Below are 17,780 nucleotides of genomic sequence, written 5' to 3'. Positions count from 1 at the left end.
AGGACAAGACAGCCTTGGGATTAAGATATTTGTAGTTGGACACTTGAGGTCCAAGTCCTGCTTTAAAGAAGTCTGTTTACACAGATGGAAAAAACTGCAGCTCTCAGCTGTGAGCTGCATCACTCTGTGTTGCTCACACAATTTCAGTCCCCTGGCAGAGGGAGGATCCACATGGATGTCACCATCACCTTGGGAGTCTGATGGACTGAAGGGATGCCATGGAGATGATGTGGATTTGTTTTGTTTTTTCCAGCCTTTGTTTCTCTAATATGTTTTTGAAAACAGAACTCTTCAGGGCAAAAGTAGTGTCTTGCAACATGGGATGAAGTTTGATGGTGATTTGTTTGGTTGTTTTGGAAGGGAAATAAACCCAAGTGTCTCATTTTTGGTTCAGAGAAAACTGAAATGTTTTCTTGTTCTTCCACTGAAGGTTTGAAAACACAATCACTGCCACACAAACAATTGTGTTTGAAAAAACACAATCACTGCCAGAGCCCTCTCCAGTGGCAGAGCTCCCCTTTTTGCCAAGTTCAGGCTTGTTGTTTCACTTGCCTCCCTGTCTGCCTAGTCATGATTAGACCATGCAGGAGACTGTCCTCTCCCAAGAGCATGACAGAAGTGCTTGTCACATTCCTTGTCATGCACTTCCAGAGAGCACCAGATCTCCAGAGAGGGGTTGCTCAAAATGAGAGGGGCAGCTCTGCCCTGCTGTGTGTGGATGACCACTGCATCCCTGCTGATGTACAAGGGCTTCCTGCTGATGTATTCAGGGCAGTGGCTGCTCACCAGAGCTTGAGTGGAGTTAGGAGAGCTGGGCAGAGCCAGCGGGGCAGTGCCAGGTACAGCCTGTGCCAGGCGTGCCCGGTAGGATGGGAGGGAAGGGGAGGGTGACTGGACTAGCATAATTGGGAGTTTGTCTAATGTGCAGTGGCTAGAAAAATCACAAAGTGTAGGTGGACTGCTCTAGGGAATATTATTTTACTGCAGCCTCCCTGGACATTTCTAAAAGATGTGTAGATGTGGCACTTAGGGACATGGTTTAGTGGTGGAATAGCAGGGTTGGGTTAATGGTTGGACTCAATGGTCCTAAAATTATTTTCCAACCTAAATGATTCTGTGATTCTATGTAGCTTTAGAGGTACTTTCCTTGTGGCCAGAATGCTTTGGGAGGTGACTCAACAGTGTTTCTTACAGCATAACATCTCTGTGTAGAAAAATACTCCTTTCTGGAGCACAATTTGGATGAGGTCATGGAAGCTTATGATAGTTATTCTCCTACCCGTGCTGTTATGCCCCACTAGCATCTTGAATCAATAAACTCTAGTGATTTCTAACTCTCCAAAGCAGCCTCACATGACATTTGAAAGCAATAAATGCCAGTATAGATTGATACCTACAACAGTGGCCTTTCAGTCTGATTTGCAGTGTTCCTGTGGTATAATTTCTGCTGACAGGGTCTGGGGCTCTCAGAAATGCTCTGCAGGTATGGCAGAGCACACTTCATGCAGAAGTGTTTCTTTTTGTATGAACAGATATCCCATGGCTCAAAACAACAGTTGCCACTCTGGGAAGACTGAGCATCACAGTAGCTTTTGAAATTGTCTATCTAGTGAACAGTGAATTGTACCCTACGACACTGAGGTATGTCAAAAGCTCCCAGGAATCTTTCAGCTTTTCCCTGTGCTTTTCCCCATTTCCTATTTCACTGTCCTTTGGTTAAACTTGGTTTTCTCCAGAGTTTCCCACTCTGAATAGCCACTGCTTAATGTGGATGGTATAAACTGAAGAGATAATTTTGGAGCTAAGTCTACGTTCTACTCCTTAAACTGCTGGCTATTCTGTTTGGTAGCACCTCTCTAATATCTGGTACTTTTTGTCTTTTGCAGAAACTTTGGTGTTTCCCTGTGTTCAAGTCTGTGTGATCTTGGTGGGATCATAGCCCCATTCCTGCTTTTCCGATTAGCAGCCATTTGGTTGGAGCTACCTCTAGTTATTTTCAGTAAGATTTAATTTACAATATACTTTTGGTTTAAGTATCCTTCTCCTAACAGCTTATCTTTTGGGGTAAAAGTAGTATGTGGCCTTATGTCCCTGCAGAGCAGGGTTTCTCCACCCTTATGCCTAGAGCAAGAGGCTGAATAGCAAATGGATGAAACGTGATTTCTCTGCACAGTGTGGAGTAGCTCAGGTCTGCTTAGGTAACTGCTGAAAGAGCAGAAATGAAACTGTATGAAGTGCTTTAAGACTGAGAAACCTTTCAGCTTGGCTCTGTAATTACATGGGAGTCTGTGGCTAAACCAGACTTCTAGGAGGTAGATGTGAGTGGAAAAATCAGAATGAAAAGAATATAATAAGAAGGGAAATTTGCAGTAACAAACTTTAGCTGAAAACAAAATTTGAAACACAAAAGATTACCATTATTTCAAGAAAAACATAGATAGAATTGCAGTGTTCACATTATCTAATTATTAAATTCTGCTGCTTCTGAGGGATATATGAATTCTCTCTGTCTTAAGTAAACAGCTACAAATTCAGAGTGAACTGTGGAACAGTCAGGGAACATTTGATTTTTTGCTTCAGCCCTTCTATTTTTGAATTAATACATTATGTAAATTATATCTATGCAGGAAAATTATTCCAAAATATCCATTCCTAATTCAGATTTTGAATATTGTTCCCCAAGGAGGAGTTTTTATTCTGAACCACATAATTTACTTCGACCGTGGATAAAAGAAGAGAGTATTCAGGAAAATCTCAGTGGTTTCAGGAAACACAGATGCATCTACCTGACAGAGCCCTTTGAGAAAAGGCAGATTTTTTCTGCATGAGAAATACCACCCTGGTTCCCGTGCTGTTTTTATACATTTGCCCATGTGCACTTATCTCAGGTTTTTGACTTCTAAGATCTTCCTTTGGGGAGATCAGGCTGTGAATGAGCTCCTAGCCCTCAAGTGATTTTGTAATAGGCTAAATTAATGTAACATAGAGGTATTTGATTAGAATAGGTTAATCAGAAATAGCTGATGCACTTAAAACATCCACTTCAAACTCAACCTGAATAAACTTTTCTCAGTGGATAAATGCTGAAAATACAAGTAACAATGTTCTTATTGTTTTTGTGTTTCTTCAATGTCCATTGTAGGTATTCTTGCAGCTGTCTGTGGCCTCCTAGTATTGCTTTTACCAGAGACAAAGGGAATCTCATTACCAGAGACAGTGAAGGATGTGGAGCAGCTTTCAAGGTATGAGATGCTTATACTTGGGTGAAATCTGAACTTTGCAATATCACTAAGGAAGGCTATTAAAAAATGTATGGTGATGAAATCTGTATTTTTCTCATAGAGACACAAAGCTGTCCTTTGCATCTCTGTAAGCAGAAAGCAGCAACAGTGCACAAGAGAGGTGCTGGATAGCCTGCAACTCTCTGCTTGAGAAAACCAGCCATTACCTCAGTCAAAGCATCCAGTGAAGAAGGGCCCCTTATCATGGATGCAATCCCACAATTTGTGAAGTCATTTAAAAGTCACACTTGAGATGGATTTAAATCTGAATAGTTGTAGGCACAGCTTTCCCACTCCTGGACACAGCAAGCCAGACTGCCCTGCAGATAATGCAGGGAATATTTACTCCTTGGCTAAATAATTTGAGGCCCTAGTGCTATAAATTATTTTCAAGGAGAGGCTTTGAATATTACATCAACAACTTTTGCCTGATTCAATGTACAAACTAAAGAAGGAGGAAATTTTCAATGCAAAAAAGAGAGAATGTTTCAGTACTGCAGCTTGGACTACAACTTGAACGACATATTTTCCTGTTTTTTCACGCTTATACTCCTCTCCCCTTCTGTTTCAACAGTCATTTTGGAAAATGTGGCAAGAAACAGAAACACCGGGACACCAATTCTTATATTTGACTTTTGAAGGACAGCACTGAGCTAAGAACCTTGTTCCCATACTGGGAATTTGTTCTCCACCTGCCACGCCCTGAAAATTTGCTGCAGAATATGGATTAAACTTCATATTTTCCTTCTAAGCACAAGGACATTTAACACAAGTAGTGTATTTTTCTATGAATATTGAATAAATACTTTTTTTTTTCTGAGTACACTGTCTGCAAGAAGGGACTGTGATTCTTCACAGAGAACAGAACAGCTTTAAAAATATGGAATGTCCAGCTCAGTGACCTTGTATTTATTTCTGTATCTATTTGAGAATTTTGTTTATTGTTTTTTTAGGATTTACATTTGTGTGGGAATGATTTAAATGGTAGTTCTTGTTTAGATGACCTTGAGGAGGAGAGGATGACTATTTTAACTGGTACTCCTTCACCCCTGAAGAATCTGGACCAATAGAAGTTATGATTGCTGAAGAAAGAGGGCACTGATTAGGGTGACACTTTCCCTGGTTGAGAGGGATGGAAATCAGCAGTGTGCATCAGCAGAACCTCTCTCTGGTCTGACTGTCATCCACAGGGACCCTTTTCAACAAAAGCCCTTCTTCCCTCCTTGTTCAAATGTGTTTGAAATGTGGAAGCAGTCCTCCTCACCTTTCCAGGGCTTTATGTAGGTGTCATTCCCTGCACAGAGCATTAGCTCTGCAGGACAGATTGTCCTGCTGCCCATTAGTGCCTTTCCCCAGACACAGCTGGGGTTCATATGACACCCCTCATCTCTCCAAGGGAAGGGCTTCTGCCTGCTCTCTCTGTTGAGTGCTTGTTCAAACACCTCTTTCAAGAGCATGCTGATTTTTTCCTTTGCAAATCATGCTCTCTGCCCATCCCTATAAACCAAATTCCTTCACCCTACCACTGCCAAGATGACCTGCAATTTCTGCATTCTGTTCATTATCACTATTTGTCATCTTTATGTCTGGGGGATAATTTTTCTTGGGTTGTTGACAGAAATGTCAAGCTGTCTTGGGCAGGGATGAGCTAGGAGCTTTGGTTATGAAGAGAAGTAAGTGTGAATTGGTCCTTTGAAGCTGACATGTAACAGAATAACTCTGGCTCTGTAAGTAGATTCCAGGGACAGACTGCCTTTCCTTTCTCCTGTATGACCTTCATCAAGAATTGTGTCCTGGCCACTGACTGGTGAACAATACAGTCCTTGCAGGGAAGGACTTGAAAATATGTGGCATTCAAAAGGTATCCTGTTACCAACAGAGAAATGAATAAAAGAAAGTCAGTGAGATATTGTAAAGGACCTTATAAGCTCACAAAAAAACCCCCATGATTGGCACAGGCATGTAAAGGACTGAGTTTGGAAGGTTCATACCAGAGATCTGTAGCACTGTGGTACAGTCAGTGAAAATGAATGACCACTGCTCCAGCCTCACCATCCTAGGAGCACAGGAGGGTTTCCTATGGTGAGGAATATACTGTGCTTTTCAGCAGTTCCCAACTCTCCCTGCCTTTTCCCAGCAACTGCTTTTCTCACTAGCCCTTCTGGAGGAAAACAGGACCTTTAACAATAATCCCAGCCTAATGTTTGCACACTTCAGGCAGTTAGTGATAAAGGCCTATCTTTCAAGGCTGTTTCTAACTCACTCTGAGACACAGTAAAGGTCAAAGGTATGCTTAGCAAAAGTCAGTAATGACTTAGAGATATGAAACTAAATTAACATCTCACAATGTATACAGCTAATCTAGAAGACACCACACAAAACTGGAGCTACTGCTGCAAGGAGAAAACTTCTCCTAGACCAATACAATCTTCTGTAAATAGTTGAAGATGATAGCCCAAGGCTGGCTGGCAGACACCAGCCCTGAACTGGAAATTCTGGGCTTGCACTGGCCAGGTGCTGTGTCTCAGTGCAGGCCCCCAGCCACAAAACTCAGCCCAGCCAGCCCCTACTGAAGGCACCTTGGAGAACCAGGGTGAAGTGATCACATGTGATGCTGGATGAGCTGAACCACCCTCTTCCATTTAGTGTTTCTTCTTTGTGATTTTTTAAAATTGGTGTCTTAAACACGTCAGCAGCTTGAGAAAGATTGCAGAGATCTTTTAAAGCTACGACTTTCCAAATAAATGCGAATAATATTTGACAGCTTCTTCAGTTTGTGGACAACTAAAACGTGTTGAGAAATGAGAGATGCAAAGACTTGTTTCCTCTTTTCAGATTATGCTCTGTTTTGCATGTATTGCTCACAATCTAATGTAAGTGATAAATTTCAGTAGGTAAAATGGCTTGGGGCAGTGTCAGAAGTTTGAATATATTTATTTCTTAACAATTTGTTTCGTAAAGGACAGCAGAAAAAAGCCTGTGCATATGTTTGACTTCTAATCTAGTAGTACTAAGCAGCTTCAGCTGGAGTTTGTATTTAGTAATTGCTCCTGTGCTAACTCATCCCTAAGAGGGATTTTGTAAGTTGAAAAATCCTTCCATCTCTGTGACACTTTGTGTTGCCTCCTGAAGGTGTAGTGGGTATGTAATGTGGTGCATGACCAGCGGTCTGGTAATGGTGGGGTTCCACTCTTGTGGGTGAGAGATGACAGATGAGGTGGTGGTACCAGGTGAAGAGCTTCAGCGAGGGAGAACCCCAAGCAAAACCAGCTGCGTGGAGGTGGATGCACGTGGGCATGCAGACCACAGGACAGGCTGTTTGTTTAAAAAAAGAGTTATTCTAAATTCATAAGGGCCTCCAACTGCTTAATACTTACAGGAGAGTCCTACAAGCTTCTCAGGCGGCACAGCATTGTTCTGCTAAGATGCACGTGTTGACACCAAAATGGCTGTTGTGACCCAGCTCACTCAGTGAGAGGCACCTCTTCAGGGAGGGCCTGAACTCCGTCAGCTATAATTGTCCTGCACGAGTATCCTCCAGAGGCGCAGTGAGAGATGTGAGGTACACAAGAGACAAAGGGTCACCGTACCATCACCAAAGGCACACGAACAATGTGACCTCAGAAACCCAGCTGTGTTTTTCCTGTTGGCAAAGAGGCTTCTTGGAACAACAAACAGATGGAAGTGCTATTTTGAGTCAAATGTGCCACTGCCACCACATGTGCTGGGTTACTTTATCCAGTCTGTGCAAATGGTTACCACAAAAAGTGGCAATTTTTATTGCCCCTGACAGTCTTGCAGAACGAAAAGATCACAACTGGCACTGTTTGAAGTGTTATGAGGTGGGACTTTCATGGCCACTCAGGCATACCCAGGCATTTCTAGCCAGTTTGGTAAGGAGAGCAGGGCCAATGGTATTCTGTCTACAAGCCAGGTATTAACCATGCCTTCAAGAGTTCACATCTGAAGAGCTTAACAAATCAAAAGCTGCAACACAGAATTTCTGTTGTCAGGGAAGAATTGTACAAATCTCTTGGCTGGCTTAATGACCAAAGTGGATATATACAGAAAATATACAGGAGGGTATTTGTGCTCAGTGGATCCCTCTGACCAGACAGGTGGGTGGCGTGTGCTTCATCAGAGCTGCTCCTGCTCAGGAAGGCAACGCCCTGAGATTATTTCATTTCTCAGAATCAGACTCCAGATGTAGAAGCTTCAGAAATCACCCTGCCACCTAACTACGCTTAATAGTTCTCCTTTCCATTTAAGGCACTGGGAGAACAAAACCAAACCAAACCAAAACTCCTAGCATGCAACACATCCCTTCTGCATGTGCAAGCTTACAAAAAAAAAAAAAAAATAAAGACAATTTCAAAATGACATACACTTTGGCTTGTCTGGGAGTGCAGAAAATGGACAGGACAAAGCCCACCCCAGGAAGTAGCTGTTTTACTTGAAATAGACTCTGCACACCCTGGGGATGCCAGAAGGACCCTGTGCAGAGCTGGGGGTCTCCAGATGCCTGTGGGGAGCTCCCTGCTTTATCTGCCAGAGAGGCAGGAGTTCATGGTCAGCAATTGCTTCACTTTGGCAAGCATGTGTCAAGCTTTCCCTGGGAATCATTTTGAAAGGTTTAAGCTTACACTCCCTATAACCACATGTGTACATCATCTTCTTTTAGAGGAAAAAAATGTACATCTAACAATTATGTAGTCAGATAATGTTATACAAAGAACTAAATGGGTACTATGGGTACACAATTTTATAATATGTAGATACATTGTCAGTATTTGTGGTACCTATTGATAGCTATTTTCTTTTCTTTACTAGCGACTAACTTCAGGATGAGGCTGGTTTTTTATTCACTGTTTTATATCTTTGATATAACATTTATACTTTCAACACATGTATTTCCATGATGATAAAAAATATGAAAACACAAACCAAATGTGTTTTCTTCCTTTTTTCTCCCATCCCATTTATTTAATGCTATCAGATATATCTAATAAAACTTCCCAGGCATATAGGATATGTACTGTGAGATTCTTCTTTGGTTTGTAGCATCAAATTGGTAATAGGTTCAGACAACTCATAGAAAATAAAAAGTATTCTCATTTCTTCATATGTTAGAAGCAGAACATCTTGAAAATGATGACCTCAAAAGAAAATGTCATTGTAGAGCTAACAAAAAATTAAAATGCATGTGTCCAGTTACAGTAAAGGTTGGAATTTTCAACATGTATTTCAGAGGTGGGTAAGTCTATCGTCAGACATAGCAAACAAACTATAGAACATATAGAAAGAGGGTGACAGACTGTCAGCTGAGCTTCTTGGCAATGACTATTAATTTATAGCAATTTAAAGTGGATGATCATATTTATTTTGCTTTCTTATGAATGATTGTAGCTTTAATATTGCACTTGGAATCTTGAATTTCTGACGTGCATGCTGCTTTCCAGGAGAGGGCAGTCCATACCCAGGATTAGTTGCTTTCCATCACGCTTTTAATCCAAGGAATATAGTTGGAGACTCGAACATAAACACCAGGTTTCATGGGTTGGGCACAGCCAAGGCCCCAAGAGGTGACTCCATGTTGGACAAATTTATCTTGGTCCAGACAGACTAGAGGTCCTCCACTGTCCCCCTAAACAGCAAAAGAACAGGATGATTCCTTCTTTTCAGACCCATGTGGCCTTCCTACAGGAGGCACAGAAATAGAAGTACCTCCTACATGCAAAGGACACAGTATTTATAAGGAAACACTGGAATTCAAACAAGGCAAGAGTTTTCCATGCATTTTGTTGAACACTTTTATAATAAAAGCCCTCTTCATGTCACCCAGGCATTAAATTTATTTTTGAAGAAAGGGGATTTATTGAAAAAGAATCTGATTGCCCCTGTTAACTTAAACTATGTTTCCTCCCTCAGTCTCTTTTCTGAGTACTTCATGGGTTTCTGTTGTTACTAGATGATCCAGTGGCACAGATACTTGGAAGTTCATAGTTCCTTTGACCCTTGTGTTGCCTGCATAGCAGGCTCCACTGCATCCTTCCTCGACTGCTAACTGAGATATTGTTAAGAGAGGTTTTTTTTTTGGACAGTGGAGGTAATCTGGTTATTTATTGTCTGGTTGAGGCTAGCAAGGGGGCCTGGGGAAAGAAAATCAGACCTTTTGTCATTCTAAGTTGGTTTCCACACACATGACTTGTGCAGCCATGTGTTACCATGTGCTCTGGAGTTCAGGCTTATCTGAAAAATTGCCCCACTTCCCACCAGCAGACAAAGGAGCAAGGAAAGAGAATACGTGGGTATTTTTCAGCTCAGATACTGTGGTGTGGTAGCATCCCGAGGATAATTCTGGGCCTCTAAAGCCCAAAAAGCAATGCCCTATTTGACTTGAGTGTGCTTACAACTGACTTTCATGCTCACAGACTTTCTTACCTGGCAGGTATCTGTACCACCATGAATATTCCCAGCACAGAGCTCGTGCTTTTTAACTCTACCATTCAAAAATTCAGGGCGGTTGCATATTTTATTCTCTATTACAGGAAAACCAGTTTCCTTTAAGTAGCCAGCACCAGAAGTACCTTTGCAAATAAAAATGAGACAAAAAAAAAAGAATGAATGACAAAGGTAATTATCATATTCACAACACACAAATATCAGGATATGGATAAGCAGTAAAATCAGCATAATGTGCAAGGTTCATACACTTCCCAGGCCCAATATGAAGATATACCAAAATCAGTAAGCGTTATCAGTATTATAGTACTTACCACCTTCTACCACCCACCACTGACCTTCCTGTTCTCACAGTACATCCATGTGGATCCAGTACACACAGATACTTGTGGAAGTCATTCCCAAGCCATTTTATTTCTCTATATCTGAACTTTGTGTGGAAGAAATTAGGTAGGAAGCAAACAGTTGAAAATGTCATGATGGGCAAGGAGGCAGAGAAAGTACCCAATGCACTTCTTTACCAAGACAGAGTAAGGGGTTTTGAAAATGAGGGTTTTATTTGTGTGAGATGTGAACCAGCCTGGCTGGGAGGAAGAAACACTCAAGAGGATGAGAAAACTCACATTTATGTGATTAAAAAATAACCTAAATCTAGAAAAACTTTCCATCAATTGGGCAAAAGCCCACTTGGGGGAAAAGCATATGGACTGAGAGAGAAGTGACTCCTTAGCTCTGCTTCTCCTCTTATAGCATGTATTTAGAGGGTTTCAGTTTACATGGCATTGAACAATTTAGGAGAATCGGTGTCAGAGAGACAGTGGGAAGTTTGGCAGCACCTGATGAGTTTTGATGAAATAAGTTTTTCATCATAAGTTTTTCTCTTGTGTGGTGCACAAGAGAGGGCACACTTTGGATACCAGTCTGTAAACATGGAGCTTTTAAATGTGTTAATGCTGTCTCACCTTTTGTATCTCCCCAGCCTGTCACATAACAGTCCTCTCTTCCTCCTAACACAGAGTTTTCTTTTGGTAAACAAACTGGGATTACATGATTATTAATGACTGCTGGTCTGAAATGAACAGAGGAACAATCATTAGCACAATTATACTTAAAACTAGGTTCTAATTCAGGTTTCTAAAAAGATTCTATATATATTTAGCCTTTTATCATTTAAATCCTTAGTTTCAGTTGAGGGGTTTTTTTCTGACCTAAAAAATTGCTTTTTAGGCTCTAAACCCACAGAAAGTGATACACAAAAGCGAAAAGTCTGAAACATAAAAAGAACCAACATTAATCCAGGAGAATGCTTTGACTTAGGCTAATGCATAGCCAACAGAGCCTAATTACAAAACAATTACAAAAGGTATAATTTAGTGGCATTTAACACATAGGTGTTAGCTTGCTTTTTCTGCGTCCACTCTGGTTTTAAATCACTTTCTGTCAGGACACTTAGCACACAGCAGAACCTAAGTCCATCTGACTTGCCTTTGGGTGCAGCAAAAGCTCATTTAGAAGACCACATTTTTAAACTGACCCTGCATCTGTTTCAGACATGCACTGCAGCCACAGCACTGAAAGCCCAAGCACCACACATTCACATCTGCTCGCAGCTGCATGGACAAATTCCTTTGGATTGCACAGTTCCACAGAGGGCATTTCCGATGAATGAAAATGGATGCAAAATGGGTCATTCCGGGCATTACATCAAACTCTTTGCCTGCCCACTGGCCAGCCCTTCTGGAAGAGGAAATCTCCCCACCACAGCATGGAAACAGCACAGAGTAGCATCATGCTAATATTGCAGGTTTCAATCATTATTACCTTTTCAAGGTACAAGCATGCAGAAACACAGACTGAAAGCTGCTCTAGGCATTGCCTCCTCCTACTCTGCTGCCACTGCCTCACCTTCCAGCAGCTGACACCCAGTGCATTTCCAGCCTGGCTAACTGTTCCTAGCCCTCCTCCCCTCCCAAAGGCAGCCCTTCCCCTTCTGAAACCCTGGAGCCTCTGCAGAAAGGGAGGAAAGAGGGAGTCTCAAATCACCAACTGAACACAGAGTATGCAGAAACACTCATTTCTACAACACCAGCAACCACTTTTTAGTCATCTTGTCCCATCAGAGCAAAGGAGTGCTTTCAGGTAAGAAGGTACCTGCTCAGTTTGAGCAGAGCAATATCTGCTCTGCGTGGCTCCTTGAACAACTTCTCTACATCACGTATTTGTACTGATGGCTCTGTTGCTAGTTCTCTGTGTAATCCAAGGTATACTTTATATGCAGCTGGTCGTGAGGACCTGTTGGAAATGATTGCACATGGTGAGCTGATGAATACACAACCAGAACAAAGACCATTTACAATGCTATTGAGTGCCTTGCTCTATCAAAGCCAGACAGCCAGCTTTGGAGTAAACTTAATCCCTTATAATGGCACATGAATTCAAATTGGCAGGAGTTATCACTGTCACTCTGTTTTACAGTCAAAATTCAGCTTTAATGAAGGACAAATAGACTTGGCTCATTTCTCAGCTGCTTGCAAGCTGTTTGCAATCAGCTTGGGTTAGTTACTGGGTCTCTTGTTTCTCCTGTTATTTTCTATCCCGTGTAAGAAGTTGCTGGCAGAGATTATAACAGATACTTACTTTTCTAAGCAGTGGGCAGCAGTAAGAACCCATTGAGGATCTATCAGAGTTCCCCCACAGAAATGCATGCCATAACTGTAATAGAGCAAAATTTCATGAAAAGGGCAGTGGTTTAATATGGGGAAGTTAATCCTACTTGAATTTATCAGGTAATATTTCTAACATGTGTGCCTTTACAAACTAAAGACATTATTCCACAATTTCATTAAGAAATGTTTGGCTTTCCTTGAATAGTGTTTCTTACAATAACAGTAAGGTTCTGTGGACATTTTTAGGAAGCCGTGTATGAAAACACCTAGATGTTAATTCTTAGTCAGCTTTTCTATTACTGGTAAACCCTGCGTGCAGTGAGGTTCACCATTTTAGAGAAGTGGACTATTTCTAGTCCTTATCACAGTCATAAAGCTCTGCAAATGGCCTTGATTCCCAGTTTTATTAATAATTTTGCCAGTAGGATCAAATGTTTACATGGAAGGGCTGATCAAGAGGTGTACTAGACATCCTGTTGCTTTTATACATTGGAAACTGATTCTATTGTAGAATATAGCAACAGATTTAAAGTCATTTTGCCTTCTACTGAAATTTTTTTTGAAATTAACAATTAACAACTGATTTGTCACAAAATAGAGCATTCTTGGTTGTCTAAATGACCTTCTTTAAGAATAGCACACACAGTGTTTAGCCTTGAGCTATTTTTAAATTAAAATCAAGTTTAGAATGCCTGAACCACTTACTGTTGTATGAGAGGCAAGGGTTTTTTGCATGTAGAGTCTAATGTAATGGGGAATAACCATACCTGGTACGGAGACTGATCTGCCAGGGCCAGGAGTGTGGATGCGAAACACACCCTGCGACAATCCTTTGAGCACACAATTTTGGTCTGAACTTGGATTTCCCACATTCATACTGAGGAGGAGCTTCAGAATAAGAAAAAAATCCATCACTATAAGGAACTGTGATTTTGTGATTTGCTATACATTCACTATGAACTCAGTGAACCAGAAGGTGAACCTGTTACATTTGTCACTTCAGCTTCTGATTTTCTTCAAGTAATTCTATACCACACATCACATATATTTTATTAGGTTACCTTCATCTGGAACACATAAAAATGCCTAGTAATTTTTTTTTCACATACAGTTCTCAATGGCCAGCAAATTACACAGAAGTAGCTCTACTGTCAGATAGGAAAAAAACAACCAAACAAATCCAAAACAAAAACAGAAGGGAAAGGAGAAGAAAAGATAGAGAAAAAAGAAATAAATTCTTCTAAAATTTTTAAATGGACTCTTATGGATATCAGCAGTGTAGAAGTTGCATTAGCAGATGTTCTAAACTAATCTTGGTGGTATAGCACGTGAAATTCTAATGCTGTCTGAGAAACAAAATTTTGTCAACTCTTATCTTAGGACCATTTGGCACTTCAGGTGTTTCTGAGTTATTAAAAAAGTAGTTCTTATTTGGGCTCGGTGAACTGAGTCTTATCAATACAGAATTTAGACTCTTGTCAGCAAAAAGAGCTAGCTAATGAAATTGAAGGCAAAAGCCATGTTTCCCTTGTTCTTTAGATTACCTTCTCAACAAAAAAACCCAGTATTAATTTAAAGAAGAAATGGATCATCAAAATAGAATACAATAGTCATGTGAAAATGTGATTTTTTTCCTTTAGAGTCCCAGCCCAACACATTCACTGTAGTACTACTTTCACAGCTCCAGTTTGTATACAACTTTCTTTTTCTTGTTTGCTCCATTTTTGGGTTTTGACTGGAGCACATTTTCTTCTGCTCACCACTGAGAGGATAAAGCAGCAAGAAAGTTATCCTTCTTTTGAGAGCCACCTCTCTTCCTAGCATAACTTTTGTTGTTGATAGACATGAAAGGACTGGAAACCAAAATGCTATAAAACTTCGTCATTGTACACTTTGTTGCACCACCTCATTCAGAGCTTGATTACTAATAACAAAGGGCATTTGGTTAAATATTTAGGGTCACATGCATTTTACAGATATCAGATACGGTACAATATCAGAGGAGGGACAATCTGGTTGTCATCCAGAACTGAACCAGAGCCACATGAGCAGGGAGTGCAACGATTTTGCTGGTATAAGAGCAAGCCTTGTTCAGCAAGGCCACACACACAGTTATGCCAGGAGATTAGGCTGGAGCAGGGAAAATTTCTGCTGGAAGTGCCCATTTTGAATCACATGGCAAAACCCTATGAGCTTCAGTGGCCTCTGCAGCTTGCGGTGCATTTGGGGCTTTGAAGGAAGACCAATCTTAAGTCTTTAGACCGAGACCTTGAACATCACTTCCCAGGAGCCTTAATTTCTAATCTAAATCTACTGCACTTAGATCAGTCTTTCAGACTAAACACCAAGTATTCTCCAGCTGTTATAAAAAGGTACAGGAAAGGGAGACACTAGAATTTAAGGGAAAGGGAGACACAAGTCTTTAAAGGAATAATTACGGCACTTGGGAATGTCACAGTACTCCCAGGCTTTTTTTGGGTCTGTTGTGTAGCACCAAGGACCATTCACATCTCCATCAGGATTCCTGCAATACTGTAACAAAGAATAAAGGCACCAGCTATTAACCAGGGAATAAAAAGGCCAAACAATTAAAGTTTCAAAATAAAATAAAATAAAATTTGGGATATATATTTTTATTTCTATTGTTATAAGTGATTTCCAATTCCTTTTGTCAAAATTTATTTCATTTTTCCATTTGCTCTGTGAGTTTGGAAAAGGATAATAAAAATCAGACTTCTTCAACTGTCTTCAGACATTAAGCTTCACTAGGGCAGCCTTGGATCTCTGAGATCTCAAAAATTAGGAGATCTTGCTTTCGATGAAGCTTTCTAAACACAGAAAATATTTACTCCTGCTTTCCCTGCAGTTAATAGGAGCAGTAGGATCAGTCCTGAAGTCTTTCCACATCCACTCTGGCTGCATGGGGGAAAAGTGAGTGTTGTGTAAGCTGTTCTTGCTCAACCTGATGATGCCTGCCTGTGGTGATGCAGGGCAGCAGTGTTCCCCCTCATGCAGGTGCTGGTTAGCTGAATCACTCTCTAGGTTTTCCCTGGGCATACTGACTGATCTCTGCTCAGCTCAGACACCTCACACAACTGCAATGCTACCAGGTACCTTTTCTAGTTCCCTTCCCTATCCTGAAACATATCCCATGTCTTAATAAAAAGGAGAAAATATTTGCTACTAAGAACCCTTGACAAATGCAAGAACCAAGAATTTATGACAGGCAGAATTTTAGAGGGAGTTTCCCCAGTCTGGAATTCAATACAGGGTGTGTGATGCCATCAAAGAATTGACTAAAGCAAGTTAGTCATCTACCTGGTAAAAAAATTAGTTCAAGCTGTCAACATCAAACAAGCTCTTTATATCACATACAAAGCTTATCACAAATCAGGCAAATACTGTAAATGGGCTGTTACAAGTCTAAAGAACTGGCGATGAGTACATTTGTTAGGACTAGGGACATGAAGGTTAGAAAGGGAGATTGCCTTCCAGGACGGTCAGGCACACGTATAGCCCTGAATAATGGGCTTTGGCAGAAGCTGGAGGGCTGAAGGGGAATTCCTAGGGCATGGCGAGGGCTACAATTCATCAGCTACATATCTCAAGGAACCTGCACCGATCCATCACCATCTCACCTGTCCCTGGTACTACTGAGACCTATGACCCCAGGTGTTCTTTCTGTCAGAGGAGACAGAGGCACTGCCCACAGACCAACTCTGGTTAGTCCTCAGTAGTGAGGAGAAGCAAGAGCCCATCTGAAGCCCCTTGGATGTGCTGCAGAAGCATTTGGTAGAGCTACTGGGCATCTCTGTGTCCCACAATGACCACACTGGTCATGTCAACAAGAATTATCATGATCAGGTTTTTGGACTGAACTGAGGAAAAGAAACTAACAAAGACCTGTCACCAAATGCTCACTGAGGGACTCTGAAAAAGACAGGCAATACTCAATGACAACAAGTATTAAATGAACAGATGTTTACATTTTTTTCCAGGCCTGCTCTTGGATGAGTTGTGGGAGTGAAATAGTCATGGCTGTGAGGTCTCTGAGAACTCCATTCCTGACAAGTCCTGCCCCTTGCAGTTTTTGCCACTGTGCCACGGTAGTCTACACCATTTTCAATAATGCATTCTGTGAAAAATGAAGGAAAAGAAATGGTTGTTAGCTGTGAGCTGTTGGGCCACTTCCATACTTGATGGTGGTGAAGCAGAGATAAATTTGAGGAAATACTACTACAATTTACACGTCCTACATATTATGTAGATGAGGAAAGAAGGGCTACATAGTGTCAAGGATGACTAACAATGATATTTTAATTTCCTTGCATCTTAAAAGTTTTCTTCATGATCACCAAAGTCATAAATCAAAGAAGCTTACATTCAGTCAATCCTTCAAGACTCCAGAAATCTGGACTACAAAGACCATGGACTCATAAAGTATTTTCCTTGCAGACATTGATACCTGTCCAATGCCACATTTTACAGTAGGTAAACCCCAGTAACACGTATTCAGCCAAAAATTATTAACCTTTTAACCAGTGAAACGTGTCATAGCAAAAATAAAAAAAAAATGCTGCAGTAGTCCAACCATCTACTGCATAACAGAGTTGCATCTAAACTGAATCAAAAAAAGCCAGCTGTTCTCTGATGGTAAATGGAACCCTAGAAATGTGAAAACATGGCACAAGAAAAGACTTTTTGGAGCAGGTGCCAGCAAAATGCCATCATTGCTCCATTTTCTGTCATTGCTAGTTGCCCTCCCACAGTAGTACGGAGACTAGTAGCCATCTGCTTCCTCATGTTTCCAATACTGCTAGATGTAGCAGGCAAAAGATGTGATATTAGCCTAAAATCTAATGCAGAAACCCTGCTATAAAATTCTACAAAAATGCTCAGAAAATTAAGAGCGTGGATATAATACTGTATTAAATTCTGTATTTATGTAGAGTTTCCTGTATTTCATCCTCATTAAATTCTTGAAGGTGTTTCCATAAAAAACAGCTTCCTGGATATGAGCATTTCTGGGGAAGCTGAAAATATTCTCACCGGGGTTTGTTTCCTCTGTTGTCTGAGGAGGCTTAGGTACAGTCTGTACCCCTTGGCCATCACACTTCTTCAGGTCACAGTACTCCCACCTCACACTGGGGTCGGTGGTGTAGCACCATGGACGGCTGTCGGCATCCGGGTTTCTGCAGTAATTTTGGCTTAGGCCCCTACAAATGCAAACATATTATATTCCTATCCATGCCACTGCCCTAGGGAGAGCTCAAAAGAACATTTTAGAAAGCAGATCTGCTTTGGAGTTAGCACATATCATTTATCATGTACATTCTGTCATGGCCAGTTGAAATAGTTTTTACAGCAGAAA

The 17,780-nt window shown here is 41.0% G+C and overlaps 2 protein-coding genes across 3 annotated transcripts in view; one reads left to right on the top strand and one right to left on the bottom strand.

Moving 5' to 3' along the window:
* The window catches only part of SLC22A3 (solute carrier family 22 member 3), a 28,751-nt gene extending 20,365 nt beyond the window's left edge, over positions 1 to 8,386 (top strand). The window contains exons 8-11 of the mRNA XM_068184552.1: positions 1,533 to 1,641; positions 1,887 to 1,999; positions 3,143 to 3,242; positions 3,856 to 8,386. Of these exons, the coding sequence (XP_068040653.1) occupies positions 1,533 to 1,641; positions 1,887 to 1,999; positions 3,143 to 3,242; positions 3,856 to 3,913 (380 nt within the window). The 3' untranslated portion in view covers positions 3,914 to 8,386. The remainder of the gene's footprint in view (positions 1 to 1,532; positions 1,642 to 1,886; positions 2,000 to 3,142; positions 3,243 to 3,855) is intronic.
* Positions 8,306 to 17,780, bottom strand: part of LOC137470825 (plasminogen-like) — a 23,602-nt gene continuing 14,127 nt past the window's right edge. For both annotated transcript variants that reach the window (XM_068184548.1, XM_068184550.1), the window contains exons 11-19: positions 17,459 to 17,625; positions 16,396 to 16,544; positions 14,848 to 14,941; positions 13,177 to 13,297; positions 12,381 to 12,455; positions 11,895 to 12,035; positions 10,706 to 10,812; positions 9,723 to 9,868; positions 8,306 to 8,925 (exon numbers count right to left, since the gene is read on the bottom strand). In XM_068184548.1, coding sequence (XP_068040649.1) covers positions 8,764 to 8,925; positions 9,723 to 9,868; positions 10,706 to 10,812; positions 11,895 to 12,035; positions 12,381 to 12,455; positions 13,177 to 13,297; positions 14,848 to 14,941; positions 16,396 to 16,544; positions 17,459 to 17,625 — 1,162 coding nt within the window. In that variant the 3' untranslated portion in view covers positions 8,306 to 8,763. The remainder of the gene's footprint in view (positions 8,926 to 9,722; positions 9,869 to 10,705; positions 10,813 to 11,894; positions 12,036 to 12,380; positions 12,456 to 13,176; positions 13,298 to 14,847; positions 14,942 to 16,395; positions 16,545 to 17,458; positions 17,626 to 17,780) is intronic.

The sequence above is a fragment of the Anomalospiza imberbis genome, chromosome 3 (assembly GCF_031753505.1).
Source record: "Anomalospiza imberbis isolate Cuckoo-Finch-1a 21T00152 chromosome 3, ASM3175350v1, whole genome shotgun sequence".
Classification (NCBI taxonomy): Eukaryota; Metazoa; Chordata; class Aves; order Passeriformes; family Viduidae; genus Anomalospiza; species Anomalospiza imberbis.
Note: the sequence above shows the minus strand (reverse complement) of the source record. Positions and strands in the feature narration are given on the sequence as shown.